Genomic DNA, 19,049 nt, shown 5'->3' with positions numbered 1-19,049 from the left:
TGTGCAGCTCAAGATAAAGGAGCACTGTCTAGCTTGAAGGATTCTTTGATGTTTGTTTTTATTTTTGTTTTTATTTGTTTAATTAATTAGTTGGTTGGGCTGGAGCAATAGCACAGCGGGTAGGGTGTTTGCCTTGCACGTGGCCAACCCGGTTCGATTCCTCAGCCTGGCAAGCTACCGAGAGTATCCCGCCTGCAGGGCAAAGCCTGGCAAGCTATACCCGAATTTTGACATGTTCAATATGCCAAAAACAGTAACAACAAGCCTCACAATGGAAACATTACTGGTGCCTGCTTGAGCAAATCAGTGAACAAAGGGAGGACTGTGCTACAATGCTACAAAATCAGTTGGTTAGTTTAGGAGCTTACTCCTGGCTCTGAGAGCACAGGAGTCACTCCTGGCAACACTCGGGGAACCATATGCAACAAATGATCAAATCAGCATCAATCACATGTAAGTCAAGTACTTCCTCCTGTACTATCTCCCCAGGCCCTGTTTTTATTTAATTTAGTAATTAATTTATTTGAGAGCCTTCATCGTCAAGTTCAGAGGCATTTCCACCTATTCCTTAAATTTGAAACTCAACAGGCCTTCAGCAACTACCACCACTCGCTTACTCAAATCACTTGCTCACTCAAATCTCGCCCATCATTAACCCTTTGTCTGAGCTAGTTTCCCTTCTCTCCCTCCATCAAACTTCACCAGGAGCAATTAGAAATGGTTTAATTGCTGCGTTTTATAGCATTTTAATTTCTTAACCTCTACGGTCTATTTTTAAATGGTTTGTGAAAAGTTCATTTACATCACTGCACATATTCATTGTAGGAGGAAAAAATTCATAGCTGATACTGTGTAGTGTTCTGGTGCAACATATAATTTTAGCATTGATGAGCTCATTAAGTGTTCAACGATCAAATACCTTTGAACTTTTAGTCCTCATGCAAATTAATTTAATGGGTTTTTAAAGAAGTGAAAACATATTGCTGGTGACAGGGAAATTGCTTGAATTTTTATTAAAAATATAGAGTGTATCTTATAGTTTTAATTTAAAATACTAGAACGTTCTAAAAATAGAACAGAGACTGACTTGACTTCTAAATTTCTCCAACACATTTTCAGGATTTTCTTCTTTCAAAGCATGAGAATTCAAATGACAGGTAGAACTGAAAACACTGTCATTTCTAGTCTTCCCACAAACCCCTAATCACGGAAGTGTTCCTCCCTCCTCAGACTTGTCACTTGAAGCTTCTCTGATTTGTTTGTCTGCTCTGGGACCACATTCAGCTCTGGGACCACACACTGCTCAGGGCTTAGTCCTGGACCTGCATACAGCCCCCTTCCCCCCACCCCTGAGCACAGAGCCAGGAATAGCCCCTGAGCACTGCTGGGAGTGGCCCAATTTCCCCACTCCAGTTTACTGCTAAGAGTTACATTGAGTCTGACTTTAACTCTCATTACAAGTTAATTTTCAGCAATGAAGTTTGAAAATCTCTAGGTTAAATTGTGGAAGGTGGTTCAGATTTTAAAGTAATTTGCAGATTATTCCAAACTGGCACGATTTTTGTTTTTCTACTATTTCAACCTCCCCAATCTTTTCTCCACTCCAGATTAAAGGTAGCATATTTCAGAGCCAGAGAGATAGTATAGCAGGTGATGACCTGATGACCTTGTTTCGCACGAAACTCCATCCCAGGTTGGATCCCCCAAAACCCTTAGAGTTCCTAGAGCATGCCAGGAGTGATTCCTGAGCCAGAGCCTTAAGTAAGCCCAAGCACTGCCAGATGTGGCCTCCAAACCAAAATCAAAACTTAAAAAAAAGTAACGACTAGCTTTTTTTTTTTTCTTTTTGGGTCACATCCAGCGAGGCTCAGTGGTTACTCCTGGCTCTGCACTCAGGAATTAGTCTTGGCGGTGCTCGGGGACCATATGGCACCATATGGGAATCGAACCCAGGTCGGCCACGTGCAAGCTAAACACCCTACCCGCTGTGCTATCACTCCAGTCCCACAAGTAGCTTTTTTGATTCCCGTGAACACACAGGTTCCAGTTGTCCCGACAAGAGTATTCCCCAGGAAAGCAAGCCACCCATGGCCATGTGGAGTCAGGTGATCTGTGCACCGACAGATCAGCTTTCTATGAGGAACCTTGCTGCCATACATGCTCACTGGTGTGGCCACACACAAATTTTTTTTTCTTATATGTTGGTGTGTGATGACAGTTAATGGGATGACAGTTGGTGTGTGATATATTGCAATTTTAATCTTTCTCATCCATTCACTCTTTATGTTGGTGTTGCCACTTAAGGTAAATAAATGAAGATATGGAATAGTAATACTACTTGCTCCAAGTGAAGAATCAAAAACAGCACCCCCTTTTTCTTTGAAGTTTTATCTTCCTTCTACCCACAGGTGGAATAAATAACACTTGTTTCTGGTTCATGCCCCATAAACTGAGACCATGTAATAATCCTATAGGGAGGTCCTATTATTATCCTTATTTAACACATTTAAGACTGGAGCAGAGTAAGGAGATAATTATTAAGTTGTTTATGATTTATTACATTGAACACCAATCCCACCACCATTATTTCCAATTTTCCAACCACCCTTCAAGCCTGCCCTTATAGCAGGCCCTGAAATAATTTATTTTATATTGCTTGTTATAATTTGCTAAAAATGATTTTTAAAAAATTATTTCCTTAGAAGAAGGTGTGTGAACATTGTTGTATCTCACCATGGAACCATTAAGCCTTCGTAGAAGAGATTACTCACATGTTGTTACCGGTTAAGCCTTGTGTGTTTATAGTTTCTTAATTGAAATTAGTTGCTTTCTACTTTACAGCCCATCCAATACGGTTTGCTACTACTGGTTTTACAGTGGTGTTGAGTTTGAGATGTCAAGAGGTCGCATTGATTAAGGAGCTAATTAAAACCTGCGCTTGGGTGTTCCTAGAACTCGCGCTCCTAAAACAAGAAACCAGCTCTACAAATTGCAAAGCGCTCTAAACAAAGGGGTTGAGTCCTCGGGTACAGGATGCGCGCTTCAAAGCCTCCTGGGTGCTGTCCACTGACTTGAGCGGTCTCAGACCTACAGCTCCTACGGCTGCTCGGAGCAGCCAACTGGGGTGGCAGGCCCCGCCCAGACAGCGTGGCCCCGCCCCCTCTCCGGCCCCGCCCCGCCAGGCTGCGGCGCGCCCCAGCGCGGCCTCCCCAGCGTCCACGTACACGCTCTCCGGCCTGTCGCCCCGCCCCTGCCGGGAGAGCGCTTCCGGGTCGCCGAGCAGGTGCCTCTGGGCCCGCCCCTTTCCGAGCTCCCGCCCCCACTTCCGGCCTTCTCGGGCCTTTTCCGCCTGCGCTGTATCGGTCCCGTCCCGGCTTCCCGGCCTTCGGCTTCCCCAGCCCGCTCGCGCAGCGCCCGTGCCCCGTCCCCGGTGGCCGTCCGGTCGGCCCGAACCTCCCCGGGGCCCCGAGCGAGCGAGCGCGGACCGCACGACTCTCGACGGGATGGCGCGACCCGGCCCGGCCGGGCGGTGGGCGGCCGCCGCGGGCCGCTGGGGCTGCAGGCTGCTGGCGCTGCTGCTGCTCGTCCCGGGGCCCGGCGCCGCCTCCGAGATCACCTTCGAGCTGCCCGACAACGCCAAGCAGTGCTTCTACGAGGACATCACGCAGGGCACCAAGTGCACCCTCGAGTTCCAGGTACCGCGGGCGGCCCTCCGGGCAGCTCCCCCCACCCCCCCGCCTCCCCGCTGCCTCAGGCTCCCGGGACCTGGGTCGAGGTAACTCGGTCGCAGGGATCAGGATCTGTGGGTTCCGGGAACGTCTCCTGCGCCTCCTCCTCCGGCCCCGTTGGCTCTCCTCTCCTCCTTCAGACACTCACCTTTGTGCCCCCCCCGCGCCGGCCACACCCCCGCCACATCCACACTCGGTCGCGTCTTGGTGGTTTTTTCCCCGCCCCCTCCCCCCTGATGCAGAGACTGATGCCAGCTCGGGCACTGGAAGGAGGAGCTCCACTAGCGAGGGGTGACCGCCTGCAAAGGTGTAGGAAGAATTGCCTTGTGAACACGAGACGCCCCTTGCTCATCTTTGATTGTATGCGGGGGAGGGGGGGATACTTGTTGATGCCCGTTAAACAAGTTGGTTTTATTTTTATTTTGTTAAGCCGGATCGGTTATTTAATGAGATTCTTTAGAAGCCATAAGCCCACTTGGTGGGCGTGGATGGCATTAGTGACTTTCCGAGGAGGAGCTGTGTTCGTGCAGAGGGGGCCGGGGCGCGGAGGGGAGGGGGGGAGGGCAGAGTTTTCCGCTCTGCGATCCTGATAGATCCTGATAGTTATCCTGTGTCCAAGGCCTTGCCTTCCTGTTGGCCGCGCCGACAGGGGTTTCTTCTTTTGAAGCAAGCGTCCATCGCGCTGATAGGGGATTTCACACCACTGAAACCAATTTCATTGGGGGTGGCAATGACAGATTTCCGGTCCGTTGTAGGAAGAAGTCGAGGCCTGACCACACTAGCAGAAAACACTGCCCAGCGGCTCCAGGTCAAACCCCCACTTGCTGCTGAGGTGCGCCCAGTGAGGGTGATGGGTTTGGGCTCTGGTTGGAGTAACAACTTCCTTTCAAAGCACATCTTCAGATAGTATCTAGGCAATTTATAGGACCCATCCACTTCCCTGGCCTTTGCCTACTGGCTTTGTGACAGTGGTAAGGGCTTTCTTTTTACCCTTTTCAACTCTGGCCTTAGCTGCTGAAAACTTGTGGCATATCCAGCTTACGTAGCAGATAGAGATCATCCAACTCCTCTGTCTAGGATGGCATTTCACCAGCAGTGAATTAGGCTTTCTCAAGCGTGTTGGTTTTGGGGTTAGCCTTTATGTGATTCTTCAAATCTTTGGGGCCAGTGTGATAGTACAGCCAGTAGAGAACTTGCCTTGCACGTGGTCCCCTGACACCTCACGTGGTCCCCTGAGCCTTGCCAGGAGTGATCTCCAAGCACAGAGCCAGTAGTAAACCCTGAGCATTGCCCGGTGTGGCCCCAAAACAAAACAAAATTCTTTTGGCAGCGGTGGACTCCCTATGCAAACTCCTGCTCTGGAGCAGGATCACCCCTAGCATAGCAGGGGTGGTGCCCTGCTGCTCTGATGGTGCTGCTTGATGAGACCCATGGCCTGGGCCAGTTTCTTCACCTCACCACTAGCAACTGCCTTCCTGGCTTCAAATGTCTCTTTTGTGATTGCATCTTTTCCTCCTGCCATCTTGCATGATGAGGAGGTTGTTTTCATTTCTGTTGGTACTCACATTGGTGGCGATGCAGAAATGATCTGAACAGATAGGATTGCTGCTGCCATTCTTGATTTGCTTTCCCATTTCTACTCTTTTTTTTCTTAATAGTGCCTGCTTATTTGTTTTGCTTTAAGAGCATAACATATGAAGATATGCAGTCTGGTGGATATATATATATATGTATATATATATATATCACAGTCACGGTTCTCCCATTGTTCATCGATTTGCTCGAGCGGGCCCAGTAACATTGTGAGACTTGTTACTGTGTTTGGCATATCGAATACTTCACAGGGAGCTTGCCAGGCTTTCCCTGCGGACAAGATACTCTTGGTAGCTTGCCGGGCTCTCCGAGAGGGGCGGAGGAATCGAACTCGGGTCAGCCATGTTGGCTGCGTGTAAGGCAAATACCCTACCCACTGTACTATCGCTCCAGCCCATATATATATACGTGTGTGTGTGTATACACATATATATATACAGTTTTAAATAAACTGTAAATGAATTTTAGATACTTTGATATTTAGTTTTGGACTACATCCTGCAGTCCTCAGGCCTTATCTCTGGGGGACCTTATGTGGTCCAGAGATACAAATTGGAGTTAGCGGCATGCAAGGCAAACACTATATACTGTCTCTCTGACCCCCATACTTTGGTATTTAGATGAAGAAGAAATGATCATTTGCCTTTGCTAGGTACGTTTTCAAACTTCAGCACCATAGAGAGGTCCAGTATCATTGTAAGTAAGTACTCCACCATGCTTTATTGGCCCTGGAAAGGATTTCATCTTTTCTAAAGGGTGTGGAAAGTCTTCAGGGGGTTTTAAGAAGGGGAGTGACATGCACGTAGCCCTTGGAGCTGAGTGGTAAGGAAATTGTGTTGGTAGGGTAGGTATTATGGAGTGGGTGTGGAAGACCAATTCAAAGGCTGCTTAGCTCTGGGTGTAGCAGTTGGGGAAGGGGAACAGTGAAAGAATTAGAATTTGGTAGGCAGCATCAGTGGGACGTGATGTTTGGTTTGGTGATACTATGAAATAGGAACGGAGAGGAAGCACAGGGCCGCTATTAGGTTTGTTTAATTTCCTGGGTTAGGACTGGGGGCAGAGAAGAAAATATCAGGAGATGTATAAAGTGGCAGCCAAAGCTCTGACTTGAGCAAACATTTCTTGAGTTCTCATGTGCAGACACTTTGGTCGTGAAATACTCTTATTTAAGGGAAAGGATGACTTCCCAGCAGTGCTCAGGACATTCGGGGCTACACCAGCGATTCTCAGCCAAATTGGGCAGGCTGTTCTGTGCAAGGGCCGCATCCGGCAGTGCTGGGGCAGGGAGGAGTGGGTTGGCCTCCAAGTTGCAACACAGGGATGCTTAAGAGACCATGCAGTGCTGTGGGTTGGACACATGCCTAGCGTGCGAATCACTTTGTAATGGTTATGCTATCTCCCCCCTGTAATATTATAACTAAAAATTGTAATGTCTGTTATGTGATGTACACTCAGTCTAGCATTTCAAATATATTGCTTCATTCTGAGGACAAATAGCTAGGAAGTAACTATAGTTTTTTTTTTCCCTTTTTTTACTGATAAAGAATCTGAGATTCAGATAATTAAGACCCAGGATCATGATGAAGCAAATAGGAGAAACCAGTATGCAGTCCCAGGTTAAATTCTTAACTACTTTGTAAGTTACCTTCCAAAGAATAGATAAGACTGACCCTTAGTTCAATGTTTACATCTGTACATACACTTGTCTAATTTAAAATGCAATGATTAACTACCACACTCGGTTTCCTGCTGGCCCGGATCATCAGGAGAATTGAGCTGAGGGGCTGACATTTGAGTGAAGAGGATAAATCGGAGTTACTCTGCCAAGTAGCAGAAACAAAAGGATTTTCTAACAGATATATTTGTCTTAATTCCAGGAGGCTGAAATTAGTTTGAGCAGACATTGACCTGCATTAAGAGTCTTATCATTAGCAGTGTTGGTTCGAGACGCTGATTCTGAGGACTCTAGGGTGGCTGGGTCCCACTTTGTCAGTGAAGTTTATGAGTATAGTAAGAGTGTTGGTTTGTACCTGATCTGTTGGTCAACTCCCATTCCCATCCCAGCTTCTGCTGTTGAGACTGGTGACACTCAGAATGATGCCTGTGTGACTAGCAAAAAAAAAAAAAAAAAAAAAAAACCAGCTAGAGACTAGTTGGGGCTCTCTGATTCCACAGTCTGTCTTGTTAGGAAGATGGCCTGAGAGTATGTGCAGCCACAATCCAGTCCAAAGGAGAAGCTCATGCTTTCTGAACTTTTGGCATAAGAGAGGGCAGCCCTGAACCTCACAGTAACAATTTACCCGGCTCAGAATGATCTAATTGAATAGAAAACTTGGACTAGAGGGAAGAGAGGTTGGGATGTACAATGACAATAGTGTTGTCTGGACTGTGAATTGGGAGCGGAAGAGAAATGATGATTTGAGAGGCAAAAATCGAGATTTTTGTGATTAGTTGGACAGGTAGGGACACTTAATTTGGTCTAATCCCAATTTTATTTTATTGACCAGAGTTTGTGAAGGGGATATACTTCTCTAATACAGGATTATATTTGTTTCAAAATCTGATGAAGATGCCTTAAAGTACCAAGAGCAATACACTATTGCTCTGTACATTATCAGGTAGGGCACTTGCCTTGAACGCAGCTGACTTGGGTTCCATCCCTAGCACCGTGTATGATCCCCTGGGCATTGTCGGGAGTAATCCCTGAGTCCAGAGCCAGATTAAACCCTGAGTATAGCCTGATGTGACCCAACCCCCCCCCCATGGTGATGGGGGGGGGGGGGTTGGGTCACATCAAGTCTTCAGATTGTATGGGTGTATTTATTTGATTATTCTAAGAATGGTAGGCGAGTATGAATAGTTGAGTAAATAAAAATGAAATCATTCTTTTCACCTGGCGGAAAGGGTGTTGACCTCGAGAGAGAGGGATTGGTAATGCCTAATTGATGAAAACACATTGGACTAAAAATTGTTTCTCTGTATTACTATTTACCTACTTGAATACATAATTTTATATCATTGAAGTATTAAATAATCCTTAATGTAGTTATTTATCATATCTCTTGCTAAGTGACAAAAGGTCAGATAAATAACCGATCCTTTGAGTCCAAAGGTTATCCTTCTGTTTTACAGACCAGAGTGTCAATACTGTGTTAACCATGAGAGCTTGTACTTATGCCACTCGGCCTCATGGTGGTTGAGAAGCATTCCTTCCTCATCATATGTACCTCGAGTGGATACAGGCACCCACTTTTTTCTCATTTCTCTATTCCCTTCACTTCCTTCACATTTAAGCAGGCCTTTCTCTTCTTTAGGCTTTTCCCCCTTTCTCTCGTCTGTCCACTTACCTCAGGAAAACGTTTTCTCCTCTTCATTTGTGCAACCCGAGTGACACGTGCTGCAGGTGATTAACACAAACCTGTTAAATAGCTCCAGAATCCTCGGAAGCATTTCACCACCTCCTGGCATTTCACTACCTCTTTTCTGAATACCAAATTTCACTACCTCCTTTCTGAATACCAAAAGACCAGTTTGCTTTGTGTTGTTCTGTTGTTCTTTTGTTTTATTCACAAATGTTTAAATGATACTCGTTTACTCATTTATGTTTCTCCCAGAGACAAATTTGTAAATGATGGTATAATCTCAGAATAGCCCACAAGTCTATTCATAGTGCAGTTCAAAACAAAACATTGGCAGTAAAATGAGTTTAATTTCTATGATAGATGACATGCATGGGCTATTATGCCTCACCTCCTTTAGTGTTTCATGAAAGTGCATTGGGTGTACTTAGATGATGGTAACAGGAAATAAGAAAATTTGGGGTGGGTAGGTATTATATGTCAGTAATTTAGAAGTCCAAGAGTTTGACTTGGAAGTCCAAGTCTGCCTATGCTGTTTCCAAGATAATCTTGAGTAGATTGAGTTCAACAGAAAAGTGAATTATTCCTCTCACTTGTTAATTGCAGTTATCTCCTCTTTTTTGTTTCTTTATAGGTGATTACTGGTGGTCACTATGATGTAGACTGTCGTTTAGAAGATCCTGATGGTAATGTGTTGTACAAAGAGATGAAGAAACAGTATGACAGCTTTACCTTCACAGCCTCCAGAAATGGGACATACAAATTTTGTTTCAGCAATGAATTCTCTACTTTTACACACAAAACTGTGTATTTTGATTTTCAAGTTGGAGAAGACCCACCTTTGTTTCCTAGTGAGAACCGGGTCAGCGCTCTCACCCAGGTAACTGAAAAATCAGCAATACAGTGTTGAGATATATGTTTAAAGGGAGAGAAGCATAATTTAAATACATTATGACTCATCGATGAAGTAGTTATTATGAGAGTTAACATAATCCTTAAGACTTCTTAATGCTTTCAGTGGGTTAAGCATTTACACACACACACACACACACACACACACACACACACACCCCATTTACTAAAGGGTGATAATAAAATATTTTCTGAATTTTGGGTGGTTTTTTGGGGGGAGGGTGGTCTATACCTGGTGATCCCTCAGGGGTTACTCCTGTCTCTGCACTCAGGAATTAGTCTTGATGGTGCTCCAGGGACCACATGGGATGTCAGGAATCAAACCCAGGTTGACTGCATGCAAGGCATGCACCCTAACCCCTGAACTATTTCTCAAGCCCCAAGATTTTCTGAAATTTCAGTGTAAAGAATGAATGGCCTTGAAATAGGTGGGTCACTTAGGTGCAGACATCAGTGTCAAAGGATATGTAAGATAGCAGAATGCTCCAGCATCCTGATGCATTTTCTGAAATTCATGGAGGCATGCTGCCATACCATAGCAGGTTGCCTTCATTTATATATATAATCCGTAAAGCCAGTTTTAAATTTTACTCAAACTGATTGTTATAGTACCTTTCACTGTAAGGTAAAGTAAAATATTATAGGTTATTGGTAAGTTATCTAACAGAAAACAGTTGTTTTGATTTGAAGAACTTCATGCAAGGAAAATGACAAAAGAAACTTAAACAGTGAATAGGTACTGACCCTCTTTGAGACATCGGGAATTGTGAACACTGACTTTGTGTTTGGTTGTTTTAAGAAACTACTTAAAGTGATTATAGCTAAAATGCTGTTGGCGTTATATTAAAGTGTTATATTTTAGAAATAAAAAACTATAACAGGATAGCTGAAATGTTATGAATAGATAACATAGCTGATACTTGGGGTTTGCTTTAAATTAATTGGAGTGGGCATGGGGTGGCTGAAAGGGCTCAAAGATTTAATACTTTGCATGTGGAACTCCTGGGGTCAAGCCCTGGTACCAAACAGTCACTCGAGCATCATTGGATGTGGTTCCCAAGCTCTGCTGGGTAGGCCCACCCATAAGAAAGAAAACACAATTAGTGTCATATCCTTACTCTTGTGTTTATTTTCCAGTAGGAGGAATTGTCAGATCATGTGTCAATTTGAGAATATATGGAGAGTAGAGAAATGCTAGAAGCATATCTGACCTCTTCACAAATTAGTAATTACTCCTTTTAGCACTGTTAGGCTAATGCTTCTTTGCTAAGACCAAACAAAACAAATAATGGAAACAAAGCTTGAGTAAATCTGCTAGATAAATTTAACGTGGTAAACCTCATAATTGCCATACTACTTAATAGCATCTTTAGTGAAATCGTTTTATAATTCCTGTGATGGTTGCTTTGATAAACCTGATGTTTAAATTATTTTCTAATATCTGTTAGATTCCTTACTTAAAATACAAACTCAGATTTTCTTTTAAATTTCTTTTTTCTTTTTTTCTTTTGCTTTTTGGGTCATACCCGACGATGCACAGGGTTTAACCTGGCTCATGCACTTTGGAATTACTCCTGGCGGTACTTAGGGGACCATATGGGATGCTGGGAATCGAACCCGGGTTGGCTGCATGCAAGGCAAATGCCCTACCTGGGGTGCTATCGCTCCAGCCCTCTTTTAAAATTCTCTATATGTGGTTAGCAATATAAAATCAGTATAATTTTAAAGCATGTGTTACATCTCCAGAATTGTTTTTATTTTTAATTTATTAGTTCTAATATGAGTGAGGGAATCCCAGGGCGTCGTGCATGCAAAGCTGAGTGTTACCACTCAGCCACATCCCTCGTACCTGGATGTGGTTTTTAGCAGTAGAAAAGTGTTCTATTCCATTATAAAACAAAAAGATTAGACACTCCTCAAAGCAAATAGTGTAATTGTGAAAAATAAGATGTCATTGTGTGGAGACTAACAAACATGTTGAAAAGTGAAATGGAAACATTCCACTGGGGAAAGATATATGGTGTAGTGTGTTGGCATGAGGAATCTGCGTAGCAGATTGCTAACAGTAACACTTTCTTACTCTCACCTGTCATTTTCAAATTCAGAAGTTGACTAGGGATTTTGATTTATCGTAATTCTAAAATAAAGAAAAACTCAGTCTAGTATTAGGCCATATTTAGTTTATTTTGTATGGATTTGGCTTCGATTTATATTCTTAGGGTTGGTCCAATTTATTACTCTGCCATTTTTTCTCTTAAAGATCCTAGACTTGAGGGGCCAGAGCAGTAGTACAGCAGGTAGGGCGTTTGCCTTGGACACAGTCGACCCAGGTTCAATCCCACATATTTCATATGGTTCCTCAAGCCCACCGGAGTAATTCCTGAGTGCAGAGCCAGGAGTAACCCCTGAGCATCACCAGGTGTGGCCCAAAATCAGAAACAAAAGACCCTGGACTTAAAAATCTGTAGCTGCCAACCTTTACAGATTAGCCATTAGCTGGTGTGTCAGCTTCCAGCTTTGTCAATAGCTGTGACCCTCTCTTGGGGAAAGCAGCCGATTGGATATCACTGATCTTACCCAGTGTTTGAGAATAAGTATTATGCACCCTGGCACACTTGAGGGAGTGAATGAGTGCCAGTATAATCTCCTGTTAATAATCTCATGAGAACTGGAGGTCAAGTTGAAAGAAAAGATACTAGATGAATTACACATATGATGTTCACATACTAATTGAATGTACTTCTCTTTAGATGGAATCTGCCTGTGTTTCAATTCATGAAGCTCTGAAGTCTGTCATCGATTATCAGACTCATTTCCGTTTGAGAGAAGCTCAAGGCCGAAGCCGAGCAGAGGATCTAAACACCAGAGTGGCCTATTGGTCAGTGGGAGAAGCCCTCATTCTTCTGGTCGTTAGCATAGGGCAGGTGTTTCTTCTGAAAAGCTTTTTCTCAGATAAAAGAACCACCACAACTCGGGTTGGATCATAACTCCGTCTTGAGAATTGATGCACCGTTGCCACTGTAGAATTGCTGTCCTCTAATTTTAGGTACTGAAGAACTTAATATTGGCAACATTTTTAAAACCTTATTCATACACTTGTTGGGGGGATGTACTGTGCCTATCCTCAAACTGGAAAGGACACCTTTTTTTATTGGTAAAGGTAGAAAAACTTTGAAACTTATTTTGGGCTATTCATGTTAATTATTCAGCACCAATGATCTCTTCTTGGTTGTTTATATTGTACTCTTCACACACTAAACTATGGTATTTTGATTCCTTTTAGTTATTTTAAAGTACTTTTCTTATAGGTAGTGGATATTTTAGCTGCTTTTGATTTAATGCCTACCTGTGTTGTGGAGGAAGAAAATTGCCTTTTGTTTGTTTATAGTAAATAAAGTCTTGTTTTTAAGAAAAACCAAATGTGATTAACTATAGCCCAAGCCCTACTCTGCACTGTTTTGTTTTAGGGGGTAGGGATCTACCACGGAAATGTTAGTCATTATTGATATAATTTTAAATTGATGCATTGTGGATTAATTTATTTCATACTAGCTTGAAATGTTAGGTTTTTGTTTGGGGGGTTTATTCTATAATTTATAATTAATAGTTTGTTTTCTCATAAGCACATTCTTACCACACAGAAAATTGTCTCAATAGTAATAGTTTATTACAGGCCTTAAAAATCAGACTGTTAATAGCAGGTAGAATAATTAGGAAGTAAGGCACTAAAGTCGGGGGTGGATTAATCGGAAAAATTGTTAGTAAATTTGCATAAGTAGCATTTTTAGCTCTTTTATAAAGAAAAAATTATTTATTTTAAAATCTAATTGATTTTTGCCTTTAGTGACTTTAATATCTTGAGTCATTCCCAGCTGAAACTAGCAGTGTGATAGTGGGATCATAAAAGTGCCATGCTTGATCAGTGTGATGCTTGATCGGAAGTTAGCTTTTTTGATTTGGTTTGGGTTGTTGTTTGTTGTTGTTTTACCTGTAATTTGTAGTCTCTGGTTAGCAAGCCTAAAATGATTTAAAAGTTGAGAATATTGTGTGTATATGTTTCTTTTCATTTAATAATCTTCATTGTACTACACTTAATGAGTATTAAATAGGGCATATTCTGTACACTATAGGGTATAGGCTGTGTTTGTATTTTGTAATTTGTATAGATTGAACTGTTTGAAATAAGCATTTTCCCCCACTAGTATTCTAGAATAGAACACAAAATGATGCAAAATTGTGTAAGCATTTAAAACTCTTGCTGTTTCTAAAAAACTGCAATTGCTTTTGCCTCTTTCCACTCGAACCCCAAACAAAGTGAAGTATGCTGGAAAAGACTCATATGTTTTGACTTGGATATGAGGTACTATACAGTACCGAATGGATAACAATTCTAATCACTTAACCACTATTGATTCTCAATTCTAAGTTGTCTTGAAATGCATGCAAGGGCAAAATTAATTCAAATTTTCACATTTTTGGTTGCATCTGATACATTGTAGCAAGGGATAAAAAATGTCTTCAACCCTTTAATTCCAAAAGTCTTAAAGACTCATTAGCTTATTCCTTAATGTTTACCAGTGGGTTAAAATGTGACTTAAGTTTAAAAGTTTGCAGATTCATCTATTTGATTTCTTCTAGTAGGATTGTCCTGCAACTTTATAAGTATCCCTGTATGTTTAGATTTGAAACATTTTTAAGCACTGATGTTAATGTGATTGATAAGCATGGACTTATGTAAAATGTTCTTTCCTGGTTGCTGTCTTCTATGTGTATTCAGATACTATTACTTAGTCATCATTAAAGCAAAGGCAGGCATTGTTATTGTGCTGAGTTTAGATAGATAATACAGTTATTTAATCTCAGCCTATCTGAACTTCTGGTACTAGATTATTACCATGAATAACTTTTGATGAAGTTGACATATTAAACTTTTAAAAAATCAACACTGTTACTGGGTATGGAAAGTAGTATGGACTTTGTTCAGTATAAGTTAATTGGTTAAAGTTTGATGGACTTAACTGAGTATGTATTTATAAATTAGAAAATATATATTTATCCACACATAAATTTAAGTAAAACTTTTCTTCTTCCTCCTATATAATTTGTCGCTCAGCTTTTTTCCTTTAAAAAATTTTTTTGACAACTTGTAGCAAAGTTGAAATTACCAAAATATTTATGTTTGGACCAATGGCTCAGAGTACATATTTAAACATTATTAGTTGTATATATATTTAAATAGAACAATGGAAGGGACTTGATATAAATTTTATAGTAAAATTTTGACCATGTAAAGATATATTTTAGGACATACTTTGCTAATATGTTAAGCATATTTTTTTCCAGTTAAACAATCATTTGTAGTTGACAGTTTTCATCCTGGCTTGATAACTAAATATGTAGTACTGAAAAGCAGTTTTATTCTTCGAAAGATTTTAATTAAATCTCTGTACTGTTCATTTTTGCTTCATTTTTAAATGTGTAACATTTATAATTTAATAGAACAGAATGACCCTGTAGGTCTTGTTTTTTTAAAAGTAATATATAGAGTGCAAAGGATTTTTCATTTATTTTTAAAAAAGAAATTTCTCTAAGCAGGTGTCAGTTCTGCAGAATTGTACCGGCAATTCTCGTAGAATAAAATACCGTTAAACAAACTCACTTTGTTTCTGTTAGGATTTAAATCTTTTAAAGGTTTTAAGGGAACTTAAAAACATGAAGCTCATAGTAAAGTCTTGTAACAAGAGTGATTATTTGACATTTTACTGGAATGTCATAAGCACTGGCCAAGAAAGAAAGTTCAACAGAACCACCTCTAACTTGCTAACTTACCTCATTTCTAGCCTTTTTGCATTTCTCATTAAAAGTTAGGGTGAGGGGCTAAAGAGATTGTACCAGGCAGTAAGACAGTAAGTACCTTGCATGTAGCCACAGGGCTTCCACTGGTTTGGATCACTGCATATGGTCCCTGGACACCACCAGGGGTGACTTCTAAGCACGAAGCAAGGAATAGCCCAAAAGCACCACTAGGTGGCCCAAACCTCCCAACAACTTCCCAAAAAAATTTGGGGGAAAAAGAAGCCACCAGTTCCCAAGAAAACTCTTTTTAAAAAAGTAACTTAACCTTAGTTTGTATAATACCAAGTTTCCTCAGTGTTTTACTTTTCCATCATGTTGTAGTCATAGGGAATGTTCTGGTACCTGGGCATACAAAAGTAGCAGAGAAATAACCATAAAAACTGGCTGACATTGAATTCTTACCCTGGGTTAAGTGCCATGGTAATAGGTGTTACCATGTATTGGCCATCTTTGTATTGGTCTTCTTTGCAATATTATTTCAATTTTACAGATGAGGAATTGAAGGCATAGGAACTTGACCATATCACAGTAATTAGTAGTGCTTAAATAAGAGCCAGGACAGCAACTCTAAGCCCTCTCTTCACACTGTGCAGGATTGCCTTACCAGCACCAAGGATACATCTCCGAAGGCTGAGAGGTTCATTGCTTTGGCATTGGAGTCATGGCCAAGGTCAGATTATAGTTATGCAACCTCACAAGTGATTAGGTCTGTATAATTCTTTCCTCCTATTTCTATAATGAGAGAATAATGTGATACCTATGGAACACTACAATCAGTGCCTATCACATACAAGCACTTAATATAAACAGTAGCCATATTTTATCATTAGTTCAATTCTAGTTCTTGATTCTAAAGGTGGTCTCTTCATATGGGTTCTTAAGTGTGGACACAAATATAAAATTGTTTGAATGGTTATATACATAATCTGCTAAAGGTTATAAAAATGAAATAAGATAGTCTGATCTCTAGGAATGACTATAAGCTACGGGTTAGCTAAACAGTAGCCAAGTTGCATCACATTTAGGAGCAAATGGATTCTAAAGGTCTAAGATACTTAATGGTGTTATAGGAGGAAACAGGCATGTGGGCTACAGACTTTCCCTGGAAAATTTAGTTTTGCCTCCCCACTGTTGTCTAACTATGCCAGCATTTGAGTGGATGAATCCCTTGTCCAGGGATATTGATAATCCCTGTTGCTACGGATCAAAAAACATGTTCTTTGACTTTGTTGATAATAAAGATGATATTTGATGTCCTGCCTAATTTCTTCTCAGTTGTTTCAAAATTCTGGGGGAAAATACAGAAATGATATCCCTGAACCACCAAATATGCCATTTTTTTATCCTTATTCCTCCATTTTATCTACAAGGTACCATCATTAGGATTGATCACAGTTCTTCAAGATACACAAGAAGAAACAAAAATGATGTAGTATAATTTTTTTAGTGTGGCAGTTAACAAATGACAACCACTATCTTAAAAGCAATTGACAGGGTCAGAGAGAAAGCAGAGCAGGTAAGGTACTTGCTTTACATGCAGCCAACCTGGTTCCCCTGGTTTGATCCCTGATATTACTTAGGTTCCCCTGTGCTCTGTTTCTGAGCATAGAGCCAGGAATCACCCCTGAGCCCTATGGAGTTTAGCCCAAAACCTATCCCCCCTCCCCTCCCATCCTCCTGCTCAAAAAGAGAAAGAAATGGCAGTACATATTAATTGGAGTAATAATGGTTCAAAAACTAAAATCTACCCACAATCCACATGCATTTTGATTTTATAGATGCAATTGTATTGGGTATTTTCGAGGAACTGAGTGTTGGGCCTCACTCAGTGGTTTTTAGGGCTTACTTACCTCTCGCTCTGTGCTCAGGAATCACTCCTGTCAGCATACCTATGGGGTGCTGGGGATTGAACCTGGGTCAACTATGTGTAAGGCAAGTGCCTCACTGCACTATCCAGTCCCGAGATAAAATCGTGATTATTTTTACATGAATATTTTAATTTCAAAAGTTGTGAAGCCTGTCATTTAATACCCACCTAAGAGTATTCAGCATGCACAGGTTAGGGCCAGACATAAATTATGGATTGAGTTCCTGCTTTGCATATGGGAAAATTTAACCTCTGGCACCAAATAGTCCTTGGCGCATGTAGCCTTTGAACACCAATGACCAAAAAAAAAGCATAACTTAAAATTATAAAGCACATACACTTATAATCAATGTTCAGGGTAAGAAACACTGGCTGTAGTGTTTCTAACGCACTATGCATATACTTTACATGCTGGAGCCCAGAATCAATCCCAGCAGTGCTTTCCTGTGTAGTCAGCAGACATCCTCAAGCATGGAGCAAGGACTAGTCCTTGAACACAACCAGCTGCCCCCAGATCCCCCAAATATCCCTGGGCTAGAGTGAAAGCACATGAAGGCTAACAAAATGCTATGGATTTTTACCAATCAACATGGATTCTATTGATTTGTGGTTTTTAAAAATCACTGCTTAAGTTATGTGTCTCTGCATGTTCTCCTGCCCATCGTGGACTTCTCAGCCCCTAAAAGTCTAGTCTGAGGACTGCAACCGGTACTAATACCTGTATTCTTGAAAAACAGTCTTTAAAATTGAGCATAAATAATAAGTCTTCCTAGAGTATTAGATTTTATTTGATGTATAGAATATTGTATTTCTTGGCAACATGCTTTCGCTCTCATCCGTGTTGACACCTGTCAGTAGTCTGTTTTCATTTCATTATATCTATCGCCATCTAGCAAGAGTGTTACTCCTCCAAGGTTTTGTAGTTTTGTGTCTCAAGGTTTTTGCTATTATAAACAAATATACCATAAATAATTTTTACACGTGTCCTATTTCACATGTGTTGATCTCTTGAGACTATGACTAAGAGCTGAATGGATTGCTTACGGAATATGTGTTCCTCATCTATATTAGGTAACATTCTTATTACTATTTGGGAGATCATTCCTGGCTCACTGCTGCAAACTATACATTGCAACTCTTTGAGCTGCCTCCCTGACCCATCAGCTTTTTGTGATCAGTTTTGCCAATCAGCATTTTCACTTGGGGCATTGGAAGGTTCCATATTTGGTATGATTATAGATTTTTTTTAAAGCTCCTGGGTTTTAAAGGCAACATTAAATTTTTCAAGAAATAATGATTCAAAGAATAAAACTTATAAGACCATCATCATTTTGATGTCTTCCAGTTCTTTGTTTGGGATGGGGTCAGCTAAGTGACTCAAGTGAGACCCTGAGTTGTATCATAGTATCATGCTCCCCCACCCCAACACTGCCATGTATAACCTTCACAACTAACATATATATGTACATTGATATTACACCCTTTGCTGCTTAATTTGCATTTCCTTTGGTTATATTTCAGACACCTTCTCTGGTTTTGCTAATGAAATGTATCAGTTTTATCCCCATTGTGAAATTTTTATCTTTTTAAAGACACTCTCCATTCTAAGGTTATGAGTGCTCCTATTCTGTTTCCTTGAGTATATTTATCTAATTTGGGGTTTACTTGCACTGAGTGTTTTCTTCTGTGGCATGGGGGTAGCTACACCCAGCAATGCTCAGGGCTTCTCCTGAC

The 19,049-nt window shown here is 41.1% G+C and overlaps 1 protein-coding gene across 1 annotated transcript; it reads left to right on the top strand.

The window, feature by feature from the left end:
* Positions 1 to 3,341: 3,341 nt before the first annotated feature.
* On the top strand, positions 3,342 to 16,712 carry TMED7 (transmembrane p24 trafficking protein 7). Its single transcript, XM_056124392.1, has 3 exons — positions 3,342 to 3,695; positions 9,315 to 9,560; positions 12,343 to 16,712. The coding sequence occupies exons 1-3, from the start codon at positions 3,504 to 3,506 to the stop codon at positions 12,577 to 12,579; spliced, it is 675 nt and encodes a 224-aa protein (XP_055980367.1). The 5' UTR covers positions 3,342 to 3,503; the 3' UTR covers positions 12,580 to 16,712.
* The last annotated feature ends 2,337 nt before the right edge of the window (positions 16,713 to 19,049 follow it).

This window comes from Sorex fumeus, unplaced genomic scaffold (genome assembly GCF_029834395.1).
Source record: "Sorex fumeus unplaced genomic scaffold, SorFum_2.1 ptg000051l, whole genome shotgun sequence".
Lineage (NCBI taxonomy): Eukaryota > Metazoa > Chordata > Mammalia > Eulipotyphla > Soricidae > Sorex > Sorex fumeus.
This window is presented reverse-complemented; position numbering and strand designations above follow the sequence as displayed.